The 20,656-nt window shown below is 36.4% G+C and overlaps 1 protein-coding gene across 2 annotated transcripts in view; it reads left to right on the top strand.

The window, feature by feature from the left end:
• The window catches only part of mbpa (myelin basic protein a), a 34,405-nt gene that overhangs the window by 549 nt on the left and 13,200 nt on the right, over positions 1-20,656 (top strand). The window contains exons 2-4 of one of the 2 annotated variants that reach the window (XM_088929113.1): positions 16,857-16,970; positions 17,800-17,832; positions 18,600-18,632. In XM_088929113.1, coding sequence (XP_088785239.1) covers positions 16,857-16,970; positions 17,800-17,832; positions 18,600-18,632 — 180 coding nt within the window. The remainder of the gene's footprint in view (positions 1-16,856; positions 16,971-17,799; positions 17,833-18,599; positions 18,633-20,656) is intronic. The other variant, XM_088929114.1, reaches the window with a different exon arrangement.

Below are 20,656 nucleotides of genomic sequence, written 5' to 3'. Positions count from 1 at the left end.
TTAGTAGAGAAACAAATCCATATATACTGTATATAATGTAAGTATGGCCACTGGACCAGACGGTTAGGGTGTGGTTTGAGGACTTGAGAAGCGTAAGAAGTTACTCTTGCCTGCACGTCTTGAAGAGGTTGTAGCACAATTTGTGTTATGACAATGAGGTAATAGCTTTTAGAACACAATGAGAAAAGTCTAAAAACATTGAAACAAAATTTAACCTGGTTTTGGGAAATTTCTCTGAGCAGTATCAAGAAATTTTGGATGCTTTTTCAAGTCTTCAAACTGTCATATAGTTGTAAATTTTCAGTTGGGATTAATCTGGTCATGTTTGTTTATGAACTGGAGGTTTTCTGTATTTTAAGTAGATTTTCAGCTGCTTTTTTTTACCATTTTTGTTTTATTTTCTTGGCCGTGGTAAAAATAACTGAAGCCATTCAAAAGTTTTGAAAATTTGCCAAATTTATGGTACGTGTAGCATGTGCTGTACAGTTTTTTGGTCTCTGTGATGTGTATTTCCACAAAGGTTGTGCAGAAGAACTCTGCAATGTAAAATGAAAAGTATTGTACTTCATGCTCTGTGATTTATCGTAGACTACAGTATAAAAAGACTGACAGTGGGGAAATAGGGATAGTTTTGCATGCAGCATTATTGCCACAGAGATGATAATAGCTGCTTTTTCCAGCTGTCACTTAATCTTTATCTTGAGTTATACAAATGTATGTGACATACTTCTGCTGTAGATAGTTCCACTCTAAAATTATGTATTTTGACAAAATGATACCGTGATACCAGGATGTAATGGATCTGAAAAGTGAGAGCTCATTTGGAATGTTAATCCCCCAATTTCTTAAGTCTTACTGAGACTTAAGAGGGTGTGAATTGCATAGATTTGCCACAACGTCCCATTACTTTGTGGTAAAAGCAGTTTAAGTTCTCTGCTTTGTTTCTATTCCCAAAGGATCTTTGTGCTACAACTAAAAGCTTCCCAATTTATTCAATAAATACAATCTGGCATCCCACCAAAGGCATACCATATGAATGGCAAATAACTGAGGTATTTATTGTCCACCTCCCGAAAAATTGACACCCTTTTTTTTATTTCTGTGTATTCCTTGTCGGAGTATTGGAGGAGCTGTGCTGTTTCAGGGCTTTCTCTAGCGCATATGCAATCCACATGTCCTTATTCCTATGATGAATCATCTGCCACTTTGAACACAAACAAGTTGCCTGAGGAGTGAGGGCAGCCACCGGTATGATGAGCAGCGAGGTCGTAGCAGGGAGATCAAAATGAGTGCTTGTCATTGGTGACTTGCAGATTGGCTGCTGTTAGAATAAGAGATCTGACAGCTTGATCCTTCCACTCAGCCAGATGTAAGGTTCAGTTGGGGGCATTAAAATGAACATTTTTATACCTAATTTTCTAAGACAATATTTAGCATAAAGATGCATATGAATTCAGTATTTTTTTCCTTTATATCTCCATTAACTTTTTGACATTTCAGTATTTTAACCTCTCTAAGTTTAGCAGCTGTCCTGATTAGGAATTTTTCCTACTATACTGAAATGACTGATTTCTATCTCTTTTGAACGGCATTCAACTGATTATTTTATTGTAAGGGAAAGGCTCTTGTTCTAGTATTATAGGACTTTTCCATTTTCAGTGTTTCTGACCTACATGGTAACAGTATGAACACCTAAAGGATTTTGTTTTGTATTTATCATGCTTGTTTTAATAGAAAAAAAAATGTTAAACTGATAGCTTATTGTCAAGTGGGAGGGCTGTTTGAAATTGGCATAGGTGACTTTATTTTTGAACAAATTGCCTTGCAACACCTGAGCTGGTGCCTTTTCTTCTGCTGGGCAGAATCACTATAAACTTGTAAGATCCACATACCAAACAATGTTGCTACAGTTAATATTTCTCATGTGTCATGTAACATCTGTTACAAAGCTTGCGGACAAAAAGGCAAAAAGTGAAAGTCAGGAGACCCCAAATTACACTTCACAGTGGAAAAAGGACTTCATGCTAACATACAGAGCTGTAGTTTATAAAGTTACTGAACTAAAATTGTTCCCAAAATGCATTTATGGTATATTGCAGAATGTTTAGAAAACTTCACTATGGATTTTAAATCTCAGCAAAATAAAAACTTTATTAACTAGTCTCATAATCAAGGAGGTGATTAAATGTAGTAATGTAAATGTAGTAAACTAATTATAGTAGTTCATTAGATTGTTTTTTTTCTGATAAACATTGGTTTGAAATGCCCATTAATTTGGCTGAGGTTAAAGTTGCGCTCGTCTTTCAACTTTTTGAAAGTGAAAATTTTCCTTCCTCTGTAACGCTGAATTAATAAAATGCAGTTCTATTATGCAGAAATGTTGCTGGTTTTCTCTGCGCTCAATGAGCGTATTTGTACGATAAACCAATACACAGCATTTAAAAATGGAACTCATGCAACTACTGTTATTCTTGCATACCTACTGTACGATAACTCTTTTTTAAATGTGAAATTTTGAGTTTATGTATTTGGGCTACTATTTTTGTGATACCAAGTGCTTGCTTTGTAGCTGTTCAGAAAAAAAATGGTAAAGTTGAGTTTTGTTGGATAATTAGGAGGTTTTGGAAGTTAAAATTCTAACAACACAATCTTCAAAACATGAAGACCAACAGCACCATCTTAGAGTGAAGGAAATAGGATACCCCTAATGAGAAGGCTGCAAAAATAAACTGTTTCATCCTTCCGTTACATGGTGTAGAATGAGGAATTAAGTTTCAAAAGTGGCATTCATGTTTAGATTTTATCTACAGCAATGTGAAGACGTTTATTTCTCCCCAGACATTCCTATTTCTCTAAAACCAAAATAGTGTGTAAACACTTGTGAGCAAATAACAATCAGTTATTAAAAGACATTACAAAAAAAATTGTCAAAATCAGCTTCATGAAGCTTCTTGGAACCAATGATACTTCTTACTTTGTTTCATTATACAAAAAGGTTGGAGAATTACTGATGTATGTAGATGTATGTGATGTAGTCATAATCAAGACAAGTGTAAAAAGGTTTCCCCATTAGTTTTGATGGAAAATATTAATTTGGCTTTTCACTTCCCTGTTTCTTATTCTTTGTATTCATTAACATCGGTCCCCATGCTTATTTAGTGGATATATGTATATATTGGGGGAAAAAATTATGTATGTATATATTGAAATTGAAACTGGGCTCGAACTTGAGGTTAGAGTATATGGTTTACAGTATCTGGCAAAACAGCTTTAATGGAAACCACAGGACTGAGAGGGATATTTAAGATCATGTTTTACAGAAAGACAAATACAACGAATACCTAAAAATGTACTCTTTCATCATGCTGGTAGAAAGAAATGGTCATCAAGTTTAATATTTAGTTTCATTTGGGATCACTGGTTGATAAAGGGAAAACAGTACTAAAACCTAAGAGCTGTTTCATTAGTTGAAACCATTTTTCAAAGGGAAATGTGCCGTAACACCTTTACAAACTTAAAATGCAGGGTGGCTTTAGCAATCTTAGAACGGGACAACTGGGATGAATTTTAGCACTTCAGAATAACTCTTGAGTGACTGTTACTGGTAGCGACAGTCATTCCATCTGGGATTTGAATTGTAATGTCCCTTTATGAATTAAGGTTAGGTTTTCCTCTTGGGTGGGTATATCTGCAATTAACTGGATTTTATACAACTCCAGCAGAACCACTAAAGAGTTTGCACACTACACCCTACCTCTGAGCTCAGGAACAGCAGTCATGGACAGAGTGAATTTCCACACCTCCTTTTGTCAGTGCAAAATGCTTTTGTCTGTGATGTTGACAATTTCACAGAGGCGGATACAAATGATTTTTTTTATCAGGTACATTTTCTTAACACGTGGCTTTCAGACTCCAAAAGTGCTAAACGTGTATAAGGAAGACTCCAGAAGTGTCTTCCAACATAATGAAACAATATATGAATGTCCAAAACTATGCTGATTTTCAGTTCTGTTTTTCTGTATTGCAGAATTCTTCTTCATCTGCCTCTAACTGTAAGGAATTTGATTTTGAGGGCTTTTTTTGCGTGTTTTACACAAGCCACAGTTAATGCCATGTGTTGAGGAAATATTTTAAAATATACTGTGTATAGTCTGTATTTTCCCACATTTCTTAGTGGTAATCAGTGCGGATCCCAGTATTTTGCATTGAAAAGATTTGGTGTGTGAAGCTCTTTCAACAAACAACAGTACAAAAAAGACTGCATATCATGAATAGTTAACAACCTGTTAGTTTCTTGAAAGAAACAGGCATCTGTTTACATAAACTGTAATTACAGTAGCTTTGATTAGCCAAGGGAAATTTCAGTGTCCGAGAATTTATATTCATTTTCATCCCGTCAAAGTTCCACTGATTTCAGGAGGTATGTTGTGAAGCAGAGGGAAATCATGGAGGAAGTCAGTGAGCCCATCGAGCCATTTTCAGCTGTGCCTCGTGTTTCAGCAATGCTTGCAATACATGTATAATAGTGTATAGCACCAGCACCCTACCCTGATTGTATCACCTTTCCAAGTTGTTTTCAGCTTTTGAATGATTGCTTGATTAAACTCTTTAACAAAATCATTTTTGTATTGTTTGATGTTTTTACTTTTTCCCCCTCTTTCCTCAATAACTTGCCTGCATTAGCATTTTGCTATAACCACTATTGACCTTACAACACTGCCGTTGCTTAGACATGGGTAAGAAAACTGAAAAGAATAGAGGACTGTACTCATCTGTTAGAGGACCAAAGTTTTCTGTAGCAAGTAGCAAAACACCATCATGGTCTATCAAGATTAGGAGACACAGATCTGTCCCAGACTCCTACTCTATATCAAAGGTTTCCTCATTAGTGGCAAACATACTGTAACTGTGGAATTCTACACATACTGTACTTTGTTAATCAAAACATGATGCACTTCAAACTCTGTAGTGGGGGGATAATTCTCACATTGTTTTAGTTTACAGTACCAATATAGAGTACAATTTAATTTCCCTTAAATCAAGGGACACAAACTGAACTTGAAAAGTGGCCCTTCCATGATCTATTTCACAATTTTGCTATAACCAGATCCTTTTTTTTGTCAAACTGATCCTTCAAATAATCAGTTTAACAATTAAGGAACTGGTTTACATCAAAGCACAGCACTGTAGTTATTTGTAAGGTGTAATAAGTTAAAAAAGCCCCATTCTAAGCTATGTTTAAAAAATAATATTTTGGTTCTTAGAGGCTTTCAAACCACTTGAAAACCACTGCTTTCCCTCAAGTCTAGTTGTCAATGCAGAGTTAGCAGTTATAATATGTCTGAGCCTTTGCACAGCACATTATGAAGTATGAATATCATTATATAAAAACCTCCACTGGGTAATAATGCTGCTTGCTCTTTAAGGTTGGATTTCTTGAACAATCACAAGCACACCTAACATGCTTGTCTAAATGGTGGATTGCAGTGAATGATGCAGGTGAAATCCCCAAGCAATCCGTATATTCAGATAATTTTTTTAACCTTGTATAACAAGGGACTGGGTATTCACTTGGGATATTCTAACCATTAGCCAAGATAGCTACCCCTGACAGATAATTGTGCACACTGGGGGAAAAAATGACCATATCCTTGGATGTGATATTCCTGCATTTTTAGTTTCTGTTTGAAATATGTTTTAAAATATCAAAGATGCAGTACATGTGCTGTTTAAGAAAGCAGGCAGTCCTGTTACCTACAAATGTGGCTCAGAATTATTCTTTATAGCTTTTACCTTTTTTTCAAATTTTATAGGTCTTTTTTTTATAATCATAGCTTGAGACCATATTGCTCACCTTGTTAAGGGAGATGAGTATTTTGTGACAATGCTGTACAGTAGTCAAACTTTGAAACATCTGCTTCCATGAAGTGTCATAATCATCATATACATTTTTAAATTGATTAATTGCTTTAAACACATTATTGGATTCTATTCTATGAAATGATATGTATCTCTTAAGCTGTCAGCAAAGTTATTTTTTTAATTTTCTATTCATGCTTGAAAAGCGAGAGACCCACTGATGATCTTCTAAATTATTTCATCCTTTGATCCACACTTTTAAAATTCTGTGAAATTGCTTGGATCATCAAGTCCCAAAAGGTATTGTAAAAGTCAACTCAATGCAAAAGTCAATGCAAGCCACATGAAACTGCAGGGCATTTAAATTGAGAACATGAAGCACTTCTTTACACAAAGGGTAGTAGGAGTCCAGAGGAGGTACAGCATCCACCCCTGGCTTCCTTCACAGAGATTACAAAGTACATTTGTGTGTGGTCCAAATGAAGACATGCCTGGGATAGGTTGTTTACAGGTGTTTATATATATGTGTGGTTGCAGGGATCGCTGGTCTTTTAGTTAAGAGGTACACAATGTTTTATTTGTGAGTACTTTAATAGACATGTATACCTGTAGCAATGGTGTGAAATCCAAAGGTTAAAGTAAATGATCTAGTTCTTTTGATTTGCATAGTCTTGTCAAAAAAAAACAACTGATAGATTATTACAGTGCTAGTTCCAGGTAAAGTTTCACTCAGTTCCAGTTGAGTGAAATCTGTAATGTCTTAAATTGTGTACCCTGAAAGGTTTAAGATGCAGAGCAACTTTTCAGCTGTACTATGCCTAATTTTTGCTCACCCTTCATCCTACACCAGTCATTGATGGAAAAAGATACAGCTCTTTCCCTTCTTTAATTCAGTTTTTGTTCTAGACATGGATGTAATATATTTTAATTAAATATTTTATTATAAAAAAGCCTGATCTAATTTACTGAACCAACTGTTTAAATTTTCATCCATCTTCAACTATTTAAATTTATTTATGAAAGGTTATATGGTGTGAATGGTAGAAATTATTTAATAAAACTTCTTTACCATAATATTTTATGCATTCTTCCTAATATCCTTGCACAGTAATCTATTATGCAATCCTCCTGATATCCCTACAGTTTCTCACCTTGATATTTTAATTATGTTTTTTACGTACTGTACTTGTTTCGAATGCAAATCTCCACAGATGTTCCAACTGCAAATAATCCTTCTTTAAATTCAAGAAGACTGGCTCTTGAATTCGGGAATTACTTTGGGCTTCTACAGATCCTGTGGCAGGACGAGCCTCAAGCCCCACAGTGGCCCAAGTGTGGCTTGCAGAGAGAGGATTTGACAGGATTACTTCTTTTCACCCTTGGTCTGCACTGTGCATGATTACGCGAGAAACAAGTACATTATGCTGTGTATTTATTTTCCATTTGTCCGTATCCACTATAGTTTGATCCACTTTTTATTGTGTTTCACTATCATACTTACACTGCTAATGATAACGTTTCATCTGACAAATGAGAAAGGCGGTTTTGTGAAATTACTTTTTAATTCTAAAATTAAGATTCCCAAGTAATGGTGCAGAACAAAACCCGAGACCAATTGGAAGAAATTTTGTATTGCACATTTGCAACAAAAACGACAGCTTATTGAGGAATCATTAGACAATTTTCACTCCTAATAATTTGCAATGATGTTAAATATGCGCTTGAAAAATGGCCCTACCATGCTCCATTTTACAGTTTTGCTTCAACCAGATCCTTTATTATCATACTGATCCTTCAAATAATCAATTGAACAATTAAGGAATTGGTTACAACAAAGCACAGCACTATAGTTATTCAACACACGGAGACAAAGATCATAAATGTAGTGTAAAATGTGGTGTATAAATCTATTAAAATCTTGATCAAAAACAGGAAAACCATCAGTGTTTCTTAATAAGGGAATAGTTTTTCATTCTCATTATCTCAATGCAAGCAACTACGCACCTAAGATGCCAAGGAGCTATTAAATCCTTACTGTGTTTGGAAAACAAAACAGGACCAGTATCTCAACCTGAAAACTGACCAGTGCACCCAGAGGGACAATAAGATTAGGCTCTTCATGGCTTGGCACCTCAGTACCTATCTGACTTGCTGTCATCTTCCTACTCCCAACCTTTGTTCATCTAATTCTGGTCTCCTGTTTGTCCCCCAAGCTCACTTTACATTCTATGGGTGACAGGGTCTTCTCTTGCTATGCCCCAATGCTCTGGAATTCTATCCCTAAGGATGTTAGTCATCTTCTCTGAAGACATTCGAATTCAGACTCAAAAGCTTCTTCTTTTGAGGCTTTTGCTTAATCAGTTTTGTGTCTGCACCTTGCCTTTTCTTCTGCATTCTTAACATTTGTTCTTAATTGTGCTAAAGTTTGTTACCTCTTCTACTTACTCACATTTTTTCTTTTTATATTCTTTTCCTCTAAACTGCTTTGAGAAGTCTCAAAGGTGCTATATAAAATAGTTTATTATTATTATTTCTAGTAAAAGTCTCCACTTAGGTTAATTAACCTTTTACCAGGGAGGTTACCAGTTCCAAACCAGACTGAGTCCTTAACTGAATGATTCAGGGCTTCTCAGAAAGATACATAGTTGATCAAACTTCTGGAATACGAAGGAGGTACTGGATTGACTGATTCTTGGACACTCTCAATAATGACCCGTGATTCCTTGGTTTGACATGAAACCTCTTCCTTTGTATTAATGATTTGTGTACAACACCCAGTTAGGACACACACAACAGCAATTCAGTAACACTCTAGGATTGGAAAAGCAACTGATTATTTCATTGTCAGCTGGTGACCTCTTTCCTGTGACCTCACTGAGCTTAATGTCAAATGCCAACTGTATTGCTGCGTTTTAAAACATGCCAACATCCACTTATTGACACAGATGAGAGACCTGGCTCTGTAAACCCTTTACTGACCATTTCAAGAAAGCCCACCCCCACTCATCTTCAGCAGGTGACATTCCCTCCCATAGCAACAGGGATCTGCCACTCTGTCAAACAGACCTGAGCCTGTCAGTAGTGGCTTGGACGGCTTCACCCTTCTCAAGACAGAGTCAGACTATGTGTCCTTGAGGTGAGCTGAGGAGAAGTTGCTGTTACTCCTGCAAATCACCAGTAAACTGGCAACAGCTGACTCAGCCCGGGATGTGGAACAGAATGAAGTATCGACCTGAATACAGACTGAATGAGAAAGGAGCAGTAAGTCACAAATACTTTTAATGATAAAACACAGAGCCTGGGTCAAGAGCTACTGTATGAAACTTAATGGAAACCCAGATTAGAAAGGAAAATAGAAAATGAGTGAGTGAAGAACTGTTCCCAAAAACTCACATTTGGATTACTTATTTGTTGTTTCAAACTGTTCACATCTTAGAATGTGTGCTCATTCAATTTTATGTTTATTTAAATTATGGCTCTAAGTAACAAAACATGGCTAAAGCAGTTTTCATGTTCTTATAGCTGTAAGGAAAAGTCTGTGTGTTTTTGGAATTCCAGTGTGTGCATTCTGCTGGCACATTAGAATAAAGAGAATCAGTTAAGCAATTTTAAAAAATTCAAAAGTGTTATAGATGCTGAAGTTCAACAATGAGCATTTCAGTTATAAATGACAATAAATCTAATTAAAAACATGAAAAATGTGGTGTGAGTAATCTTCCATCACATATAATTTTAATGGCAAATATTCCACCTCATTGTAAGAAAAAATGCAAAACATTTTAGTCCTTTAGTCCAAAACTCATTTAACAACATGTATTTTGTTTGTAGAATGACAGCTACTGAAGTGAATTGTTTCATGAAAATTTATAAATGGAGAAAAAAACTCAACACACAATGGCTGGTCTAATGTCTTTATTAGCACAGAACAATAAGGATCAGGTCAATAAGGTCAAATCCACTACAAAGCCTTCAGATACAATGTCACTTAAAACAAAGACACATGCAGGTTTGAACACGTCTCCAGTTGAGGCAGATATATTGCATGGATTGTGCCCCTGCCCCCTTTAAACTACTGTATGTCAAAGACTGCATTTTGTAAATGGTTATGACACTGCAAATGGCCACAGGAGAAATACATAGGCACATTATAACATCACAGGCAGTGCTCACATTAATAGATTATTTACAATGTGAATTCATACATTCCGTCTGTTATCAAACTACTGTATGTTTCCAGAAAATTTTTCAGCCTCTTATTCTCTTTTTGAAAATGTTATAGTTCAGGAGACAAAAATAAAATTAGCACATGAAATGAAATTTCGCAGAAGAATTTTAATGCATAGGCTTATGTATATTTGCAAAGTGGCGTTAATATAAGAAAAAAAAAATTCCGATTTAAATAAATGTCTTGGAATTTTTTAACGATTATGGCTTTAAGCAGGTATAATTAGGCACAGTACAGTCTGTGTTCTCTGAAATAGAAAACATCAGAAAATTCATCAACATATTCATTTAGTATGCTTCTTTTTAATAATGTCTAATAAATTATTCAATGATTATCCTGTATATATATCCTGAATTCTACAGAGTCACTGCCTATGTCTTGTAATTGCCTACCTTGGGCTTTTGACTGCGATTTTCAGATTTTCTCTGTTCATTTCCTGAGTTTTATTAAATGAGCAAACAAATGGAGAGATACTTTGACTCTGCGTTGATAGAACCTTAGCAACAGTGCATAGGATTCCAAACCCTGGTCTTGTGGGACCCCTGTGTCTGCCAGTTTTAACCAAGCTGTTAATAAACAGTGCTAACTGAGACCTTTAACTTATCTACTGTACTTGCTTATGTACAGTAGATGCTTTTGTTTTTCTGGTTTTGACTTAGTCCTTGTTTTGTTTTTTTTAAATGGACTTCTTCTATATTTTTTTTCCTACAACATCAATGTAAATATCAATATGCAGTCTCTTAAATTGTTCAAGGGTTTTTCTCACTTATTTCTAAGAAACACTGAGTAGGTAATGAATTTATGATGAACGGTTACAGGTGGGAATGACATAACATTCCCGTAAAGAGTTTTTTAATTCTTTGGTTTGGTTTGGTTTGGTTTAATTCAGTTGGTTTCATTTCGGATAACATACATGAAAGAGGGGATCATTGAAACTAAGAAATCAGTACATAGCTGATAGCAATTACAATTCTTTCTATGTTTTTAAGACCAGAAAGTAAATTTAAAATATGTGCTGCAAAAATAAGAATTGAATTGAATCAATTAGTTGGTGAATAAGAACCCAGCTATAACATATCATAGAACAAAGAAGGCCAGGATGAAGACTCAAAGCCACATCAAAGCCACATGTTTCCATATTTTCTTCTGACTACACCAAAAAGCAGGACAGCATGTGTATATTTTGTGAGTAACCTTTTGTTATTTCCTAGACTGGGAAAGATTACTTCAAGGCATTCATTTAATACTCTTAAATGTAAAAAAATGTGCAAACTATAAGGACTGCTATGTCCCTGTACAAACTGCATTTGCATTCCTGTTGGTATAACTTTAAATAAGAAGTTCTGACATATCTGACGATCTTTTAAGATATTTTCCATTTATGAAATATAGATTCATTTAAATTAGCAATGATGAATCTTGAACACAATTTGTCTTTCCGATAAGAAATTATTTGGAAAAATGACCATGTGTCATCAGTCTGCCTGCCTCAAGGAAAATCCATCTTCTTTTGTCATTCTATCAGAAATAATCTGATGGCACTGTAATGAAGTCCTCCTGGAAAGCTGCCTAACAAAGAAATAGAAGTCACCAAAAACAAATGAGTATCCTTGAGGTGCACATTCTGCATTTAAATCGTTTAGCACACCTTGGATCTTGGCATGAGTTTAAAAAGGATTAGCTTTGGTTCATTCAAGCTGAGTAACAGCTGTAACTTGTGGTAACATATTATGCATCTTTGGCATATCAGTATAATGAAAAAATATTTTAATTCTGGCTACAATAGTTGTTAAAGGTAATGAATAGTGCTCTGGTACCTGAAAGGTTACACTCCATCAAAACATGTTTTCTGTAACCTTTCTTTCAATTCCATGAGTATCTTGGACGAGGAGGTCTTCTGCAATGGGAGATTTCAGCATTTTCCAGGTTTGAATGGGAGATGTCTTTTTCTGAACCAGGCTCAGTGCTCCTTGGAAAAAAATGGTTCTATGATCCAAAAAGTCTCACTCAGACAAATGGTGTATTCGCCACATTTGCTTTCTTCTGTGTGGCTTAAGAAATGGTCAAGCATAGGCTTCCTATTTCAACTAATAAAAAATGTTTTGAACACTCATTTCTAAAAAACTGAGTGGTGTGAGAGTACTATGCCCACAACAACAACTGAGCCACCCCTTCAACATCTTCACTTCCCTTATTTCAGACACCTCTTTACTAACACACGGAAAAGTCAGCATCAAACTAATAATACCATGTAATAAACCTTTGTTTTTCAGTTAAAGTTAATTCAAAAGGTTGATTGATTGATTGGACCGTTTTTAAGGATGTTAGAAATGTCAGAAAAATATTATGTGCATTTGTATGCTCTTTGTCTAGACAAAATCAGAAATCCAGATCATTCCTGGCACAAAATGTGTAATAAGGATTCCTGGGACAGTGCAGATGTGTTGAATGATCGTCGGTAAGAGTGACAAGTCAAACTATGACAATTGAGTTTTGCTGTCTTGATGGCATGGTAGTGAAGTTTTAGCCAGGTTGGCCACAGTGGGCTATGTAGAAATCCATGTTTCCAGGAAGTGTGGTTGTACCTTGGATTGTATTCACTATGCATCAGGCATCTCCCAATGCCCTAATCCCTCAGCTTCCACAGCCGGCCGACAAGCACACCACTTCAAACGGCCAGCCTCCTGTCATGGGGAATTCAACACTATTGGGAATCCTGACCCTAACAGTCTCATTCTACAATATAAGACTTGATATGCTCAGTGCGAAAGAACCTCTGAGCGCGATAGGAGTGTCCTTATGGGTGATGGAGCCCCAGGTCATATACTGTATATTACCTAAACTGCAAAGATGGAAAGGGATGTACTTCAGTACACAGCATAGCCGTTGCCTAGTCACTCACTGGACATACTAACCAGAGTGAGCTGTCCTTAACTACTCCACATGAAGTATATTATTTCAACTCACATAATACAGATTTTGCACTTGGAGTGGACTGTCATCAACAGAACAGGGTTGCTGCTGTCCCATTCCATGCAGGTTTGTAAGTGCATTGCTGCAGTCTGAGACAACATAACCTCACACCCACAGTGTGTGTGTATGTGTGGTATAAAAATATACAGTACTTAAGTTTTTCACTTAAAGATTTAGTACAAATTCTATAACAATAAAACAACTCCCTAATACAATTGTATCTGTGTATTAAGGGTTTAATTCCAAACCACTTATAAAGTGAGAAAGAACCTTGAAAATGATGGACCAAGACAAATGCAGACATTTCCATGCTCACAGATGAAGCAGAGGAAACCATGGAGTCTTCTGTTTCTCATGGAGTCTGCTCTCAAGTGCCTATTGATTAGGCATCAGATTCAAGGCTGGTGAACTTTGTTCCATTCACTGGCACATAGCCCTTTCCATCTGTTTATTTTCCTAATGAAATGTCTGATGATGTGAAGGAGTTTAACCTATTGACATGTTTGAGAAAATAGTCTTTGCCTTTGATTTATTTTTCTGAGTAGCAGAGTTTGCTATTACAACTCCTGCATGTTAATGATGTACAATAGGTGATATGGCATGTTATATATAATTTGTTTCCCTGCCAATTGTGCTCTGGGAATGAAATGAGTGAACAGCAGAGGTATTGTGAAACAACTTCCCCTGGAACTTTCAAATAAAGTAATTCTCAGAACTGTTTTTAAATAACCTGCATAACATACGGGTTACTCCAAATGTATTCTACGATTGTGTGAAAATTAATATTAAAATCAAATCAGACAACCTTGTCCTGCCATTGTTCCGAAGAAAAACAATAACGTTATGGATCTAGCCTGTGATTTGAGGTTTCCCCCGGCAGTTTAAAATGTAAGGAGTTGCTGTGGCATTGCAAAAAAATACATCTTTAAACTCAATAAAATCTAAGTAAATACAATACCTTATCCAATTAAGCAAATTCTATGCAGGTTTAGTTGCTTATATTTTTTATTATATATAAGTGAGGAGATATATAGACTGATGCTCAAATGAAGTGCAGCGCTGGGGTTTAATTGATTTAATAAAATGTGACCTATTTTGGTATCACTAAAAACTACTTAATCAACACAATTGCTCATTTTTTAAATAAGCAGTATTATGTATGTGCCCAATTAGATGTTGATGAAAAATGTAGACTAATGTATTGTCATGGTGCAACAGTATAACGTGTCCCAAGTAAAACTCGACATGCTCTTTACTAAACATGCACAGTTAAAGTTCACAGAATGTAGCTCTTTCTGCAAGGACTATTAAATTAATTCAGAATCTGCACCTCAATGCAGTGCTCATTAATGTGGGACTTAATGAATCACTTTCCTCTGTGCCTGACAAATGGGAAGCTCAGCTCCAAGACATTAACTGAAGACAGCTGATTGATAAGTATGCCAATTTGTGAATATTAGCAAATATATCAACCATAGATGATCCATGATATTTTTCCTTCCAGACATCTATTAAAGCCTGTGATTATCTAGAAATTTGAATTTAATTTAATTCAATAAACACCTGGCCTTTTCATGTACTGATGTTTGGGAAAAGGTCACATAAGATTCTTATTAAAAAATTTAACAGGGTGTGTTAGAATGAAAGTCCTTCCAGATTAGCTATTAGCTATGAAAAATACAGCCCAGACAGTTGGGGAAATTTCCTTGTACTTAACAAATTGTCTGTGTAACAGGGCTCAGTAATACTAAATGTGTCACAGAAGGTGACTATTCCTTAGACAATTCCCAGCTCTGGGTACCCAGTATTTTGGTGTACTGTAGCTATCCGCTGAGCTGTGTAAAAGCTGGGCATCGCCATGAACCAAGACAGACCTGTGCTCATCACATCTGTATAGACAACTGACAGCTAAGATTAATAAATCATGTTCAGTGAATGTGCAGTATATGTAATACTTAGCATGTGTATGTGGATACAGCATTACTACAATACATTTTTAAAGAGTAGTATACGTTTTGGTGGCTTTATTTTCAAAGCAAATTGCTTTAACCAACATGTATTTTGGAAGGAGATACAATAGTTACATTGTGTCTTTTGACACAATTATAACATTTAAAAGTAGTTCCCCATCTCCACTATTGACCCACTGTTTTAATCTGTGAACATTACTCAACCTCGCTGTACCAGATGAAGTGTGGAATCTTGAGTCCTTCACAAGTGACACAGCAGTAATTTCTGAAGGCGCTACTTGCCATCTGGTTACTTTTACTGTGTGAAACTCCATCTGTTAAATGACTTCACCTGTCTGTAATTCTAGGGCATAGATCAAGGAAAGTTCATTTTGATTCTCAACCTGCCTCATGGATATTAGTCCAAATTACTGTCTCCTCTTATCATTTGGATGCATTTAAATTCATTAGGAGACACCCTGGCAAAGAGAGAACAGAAAGTAGATGTCTAAAAGAATAGACTGGATGAGAAAAAGTGACACTGACTGAGAGGTGATAGGGACTTTCACAAGGTTTTAAATAGCATCTCTCCAGCAATATCTGATCTGTTGCTAGAGAAGGAAAAAAACATTGTGGCTTCATTTTTAATGAACACTTACTCGTTTTTCACCTTTTCACCTTCGCCTTCTTCTGTCTTTCCTATTGCCACTGTCACAGGTTTTCAGGTATGGTTTAATAAAATATGGAGGCCACCCACTGTTCTTCTCACATTGTCTTTCTGTGCTTCAGTATGAATGAGTTTCCCCATTATTGGGAGAATGTTCAGTGCTTAGTCGTTGCCATCAGGAAGAGTAGGACAGGCTGCAAAAGTCCATTAGATCTGCTGGTCTGTCTTCCTATGGAAGTATTTCCTTGTGCCCATATGGTTATATCTGTCATCCTATTGCTTTGAAATTAGGAAAAACTCCAGAGTTTGTGAATTTAGTAATAATCTGTCAAACTGGGAGATAATCCATCCATCCATTTTCTAAACATTTTATCTAATACAGGGTTACATGGGAGCCAGAGCCTATCACAGCAAACGCCAGGGACAAAGCAGGGTACACCCTGGACAAAATGCCAGTTTATCACAGGATACACTTTGACAGAGACACACGTGCACACACTCACACAAGGCCCGATCTACTAGTATGCCGTTGGACTGTGGCAGGAAACCAGAAAGCCCAGAGAAAACCCCTGGAAACATGGGGAGAAGTTAAAAACTCCACATAGATAGCATCTCAGGTCTGGATTTGATCCAAGGGCCACAGGGGTGTGAGGCAGCAATGCTAACCACTGTGCTACCATGCCGCCCTGAAGGAGATAATACTCCAGTTTAAACACAGTGCCCAACTAACATGTTATTTAAGAACTTATTGGCATCATTTGCACTAACTAAACAATAAAATCCTGAATCGCCAGTAAGTTGACAAAACTTCATCATTAGTGTACAAAGTGCATGAAGATGAGTAACTCTGCATATGACTCTTAAATGAGTATTTGTTTCTTGACTAAGACTGCATACAGTGGTCTTTCAGTGTAAATCAGACACATATTTGGGACGTGAAATTTGTTCTGTCTGCATGGTTGTCACATCATGCCAGGATGAGTTGGGAATTTTACACGTCCTTAATGACAAGACCAGTACCACGTGTGTTGATTCTTCTTTTCACATCTCTGGTAAAAACATCAGAATTTCACTGCCTCCCTTCTACCCAAAATCTGCGTAAAACTTCACTGAATCCATAACCGGGTGCAGAGCACTATGAGTTCTCAGCATTTTGAAACCAACCTTGAGATTTCTTTCACAGGGCTCAATGAGAAGCAGCCATTTGGGATCTTCACCTCAGAGGCCTCCGCAGCAGTCCGGGGCCCATGCCAGACCTGGGGATGACAACCCTGTAGTGCACTTCTTTAAAACCATTGTAAGTACTTGCTGAGGGATTTCAAAGTCCTTTAGAAGTTGGAGATAATAACAAGAAGGTGGCAATTTTACTTTTTTAAAGATCAGTTGAAGCCTTCGACAACTATACAGTTGTGCACCAAACATATTTGAAGGCTCAAAAATATGAGAGGTAAAAATCATGAGGCTGATTTAATCACTTTCCTTAAATTAATAAACTGTGTAGTGCTGTTGTTACTGTCTAAAATTGTCTGGGCTTGTCAAATCCTGCAGAAATGCCTTCCCACGATTCCCCCTTAATTCAGCAGTTTCTCACTTATTTTCCTGATCTGCTGTGCTGTGGGGTTGCTGGTACATAATAAGTCTTCTCCTATACTGTATGTCAAGCTGTTTGGGATCCTTCTGGATAATAAGCGCTTTAGAAATGTAAGCTATTTTTATTAGTATTATTATTGTTGTTACTTGTCATAGTATTATAATAAATGACAGCAACAATAACATTGTAAAATAAAATTAACTCTGCGTTTGTGCTGTATGGTTGTCCTGGATGCCAATATCTAACAACAGAGCCAATTTATCATTATGATTGTGACACTCGGAGGCAAGTGTTTGAATATATTATGGTTATTTTAACCGTACTTTCAGCAGGATTCTATAATTCTTCTCTTTCGGTTTTCTTTGTTTATGTAACAGAGTAAATTATAGGGAACTCTGAATCACAACTGCTTATGAAGCTTTTAGATGTGGTTTCAGGCGACAACATCACAACATCCTGTGAGAGAAAATAATGTCAGAGGTTACCGAAAAATTCAGGTGCTCATAAAGCAATTTCTTTTTTCTTCTTTTCTAAGGTGTCTCCTAGGACTCCACCACCTCCTCCCAAGGTAAGAGCACTGATTGATTTCAACATGCGATGCTGGAGTTTCTCCAGTCATATTAGTTTTGAAATATGGAACACAGGCTATCCAAGGGGAGTGGTAGAACATAAGTCATGTGTTTTACAGCACAGCCGTTTCAATTACTTTTCTTGCTGCAGCTGCTGTGATAGCTCATGGTCTCTCTGTCTTCTGAACTAGCATGTGTTAATCCCTAGCAGCTTGGCAGAAATTAATCTTCCTAGGCGGCCGTTTCACTGCTGAAGCTGCAGCGGCACCGAGCAGTCCTGGAGTTTGGTGACGAGACGAGAAGTAAAAACTGGAAAATACTGGAAAATCCTTGCCAAAACTCACAATATTACTGAGAAAGTATATATGCTGTACATAAGCATTCAAAATTGAATATGGAATGATACTTTTTTAAATTACAATTAATATTGTAATTTAACCTGTGGATCCAAATGACCAATTCCCATTGATTTACAAAGGTAAAATACCTGAGTGTATTGGTAAGATCCTGAGATCCTGATCCTTATTTTATTACTACCCTAATGCTTTCCAAACATTTCTTTGAAGGTGTGAAGGACCTGGAGCCACATTGCTGTTCTCAGATGATGTCTTTGATGTGTGCTTGTAGTACATTGTTTTGTTTGTGCTGGATCAACCCTCCCTTAGAACAACTGTGTACCATTGTTCAACCTTGTGCTGAGTTATGTCCACCATAATTTCTTGGAGATGAACCTTCATGACCCTGTCTCTGTCTCTTGCATGTCCAGGGCAGAGGACTGTCCCTCTCCAGATTAGGATGGGTAGGTGATAAAAAAAAAGCCACTCTCTACTCATTCATAGGCTTCTACGTCACTGGGGCATCTGTGCATAGCCACCATCTCTTCTCTTGATTTCTTCCAGTGTTTTTCACACCCAGGAGCTTCTGCTGAACTTTATTTTCTTTTCATCCTTTCTTCAGCACATTTCCTTGCTCATGCAGTTCTGTTTTCCTTTGCCTCACTGATTCCTCAGTAGCTGCTTCTTCCACAGTTTGTGATTTAATTATGTAACCACTCAGACAAAAGTCCAAGATGGGAGGAGGGGGAAATGGGCTCTGTTCCGTATCCCTGGAGGTAATGTAGCTTTAACAGTGTAAGTTGTTTTTTTTTTCATACTCTGCATGCCATCTTTAATATGTCTTCATCCAGTTATTTTGGAATTTGTGAGATTTCCATTTAATGCAACGTTATATTTAAGAAATTCTCTAAGAAATTTCTTTGCAAAAACATTGGACAGAATAAATGCATGAATATGCTTAATTAATATGCATCACAGAGGAAATCTAACGGTAAGTTATTAAAGGACTAATGGGTAACCAATGGAAAAAAAAGATGTTTAAGCAGACATACTTGCAAGTGAATTTTACGTTATTCATTTCATTAGCTTTACAAAATATTATGCAAAGTTGCAATTACGTATGTCCAATTTAGAAATTGGTAAGTGCGTGGTTGTCTTGCTAATGGCAGGCAGTAGAGCAACAGTAGACCTGCCTTGGTGAAATCTTTTCCTGAATTTGCCTGCTGGCTATTACTGATGCTGCAGACCAGAGCAGAAACCCAACTACAGTACCATTCTATACATATCCCTCAGTCCAAAGACACTTTTCTTCTCTGGCCAAAACATTAGAAATGCCCACTGAATAACCCATCAGGTCTCTGTAAGCAGTCAGAACAGTAAATAGGATGCAAACGGGAGTGTTGCACCTGGTTTCTGAAATAATCCCATCCTGTTTTGTTCTTGTTGGATCACCTTCATCTGAGGGTAGGATGTGGGTAATGGTGTGTGGGATTGGATTGCACATTCCACTAGTTTTGAAGGGCTTCAGTAGAATTGAAATATGGGGTTGATCTGGCCAGGAAGAAGATGGAAATTGGTTTGATGCTCTAAGTGACAAACACTCCTCACCTGTCACTAAGGAGGAGCTCTTAATTTTTTATCCAAGCAGAGTCTAAACACTGATGGAGTTCATTTTTTTGATAACTCAGAAAGCTAATTGAATTTTTAAACACTGTATCAATAAATCAGATTCAGTGCTTTGACTTACTAAATCTTTTTTGGACTTTTGAGAAATTCATCCACATTAAACAAATGCACTGATCCTGTTTGACAGTAGTCAGTGTACCAGGATAGGGTATATCTCCTTGTTTTGGAGGCTTATTCACAGATAAATGCTTTGCTGTTTCATTTTTTGGTCCCATTCTATTTTACGTTTAAACTTCACAGTTTCCTATTAACAGAAATGTTAGTTTTTGCTTTATCAAAGAATGTTGGTTATTCTTTGGCTAATACATTTGGGAAGAGACCCAAATGTGTTAAAAAACATTGAATTTCATTCTGTGCGTCATATTCACCCGTGCTTACCCAGTACATTAAAAAAGACACAGCTGATTCAAGTCTCTCAAAACTTTGCAAAAAGTAACATGATATTATAAATACACACATGGAAACAGATGAAAGTATTGATATTGATATTCTATACATTTCATTGATAACTCATATCTACTGTATATAGTATATTTACTAGCATCTGATTTTGATTATATTATTAAAGTTATTTTACTGTTTTTTTATTAAATCATTATGAAAAAGAGTTAAATTACCATAGCTCATTAATATACTTAACAGTATAATAACAATTTGTTTGTTTAACCATTAGTTTTAACCACATTTAACCATTACCCCATTAGTCATTATGTCCATTTGAAAAACCGGTCACCTTAGAATGACAGAAGTAGGAGTTAGGTTCTTTTTAGGTTTAGTTAGGTTAGGTTTTTTTTTTAAACAT

This window comes from Atractosteus spatula, chromosome 12 (assembly GCF_055471065.1).
Source record: "Atractosteus spatula isolate fAtrSpa1 chromosome 12, fAtrSpa1.hap1, whole genome shotgun sequence".
Lineage (NCBI taxonomy): Eukaryota > Metazoa > Chordata > Actinopteri > Semionotiformes > Lepisosteidae > Atractosteus > Atractosteus spatula.
Note: the sequence above shows the minus strand (reverse complement) of the source record. Positions and strands in the feature narration are given on the sequence as shown.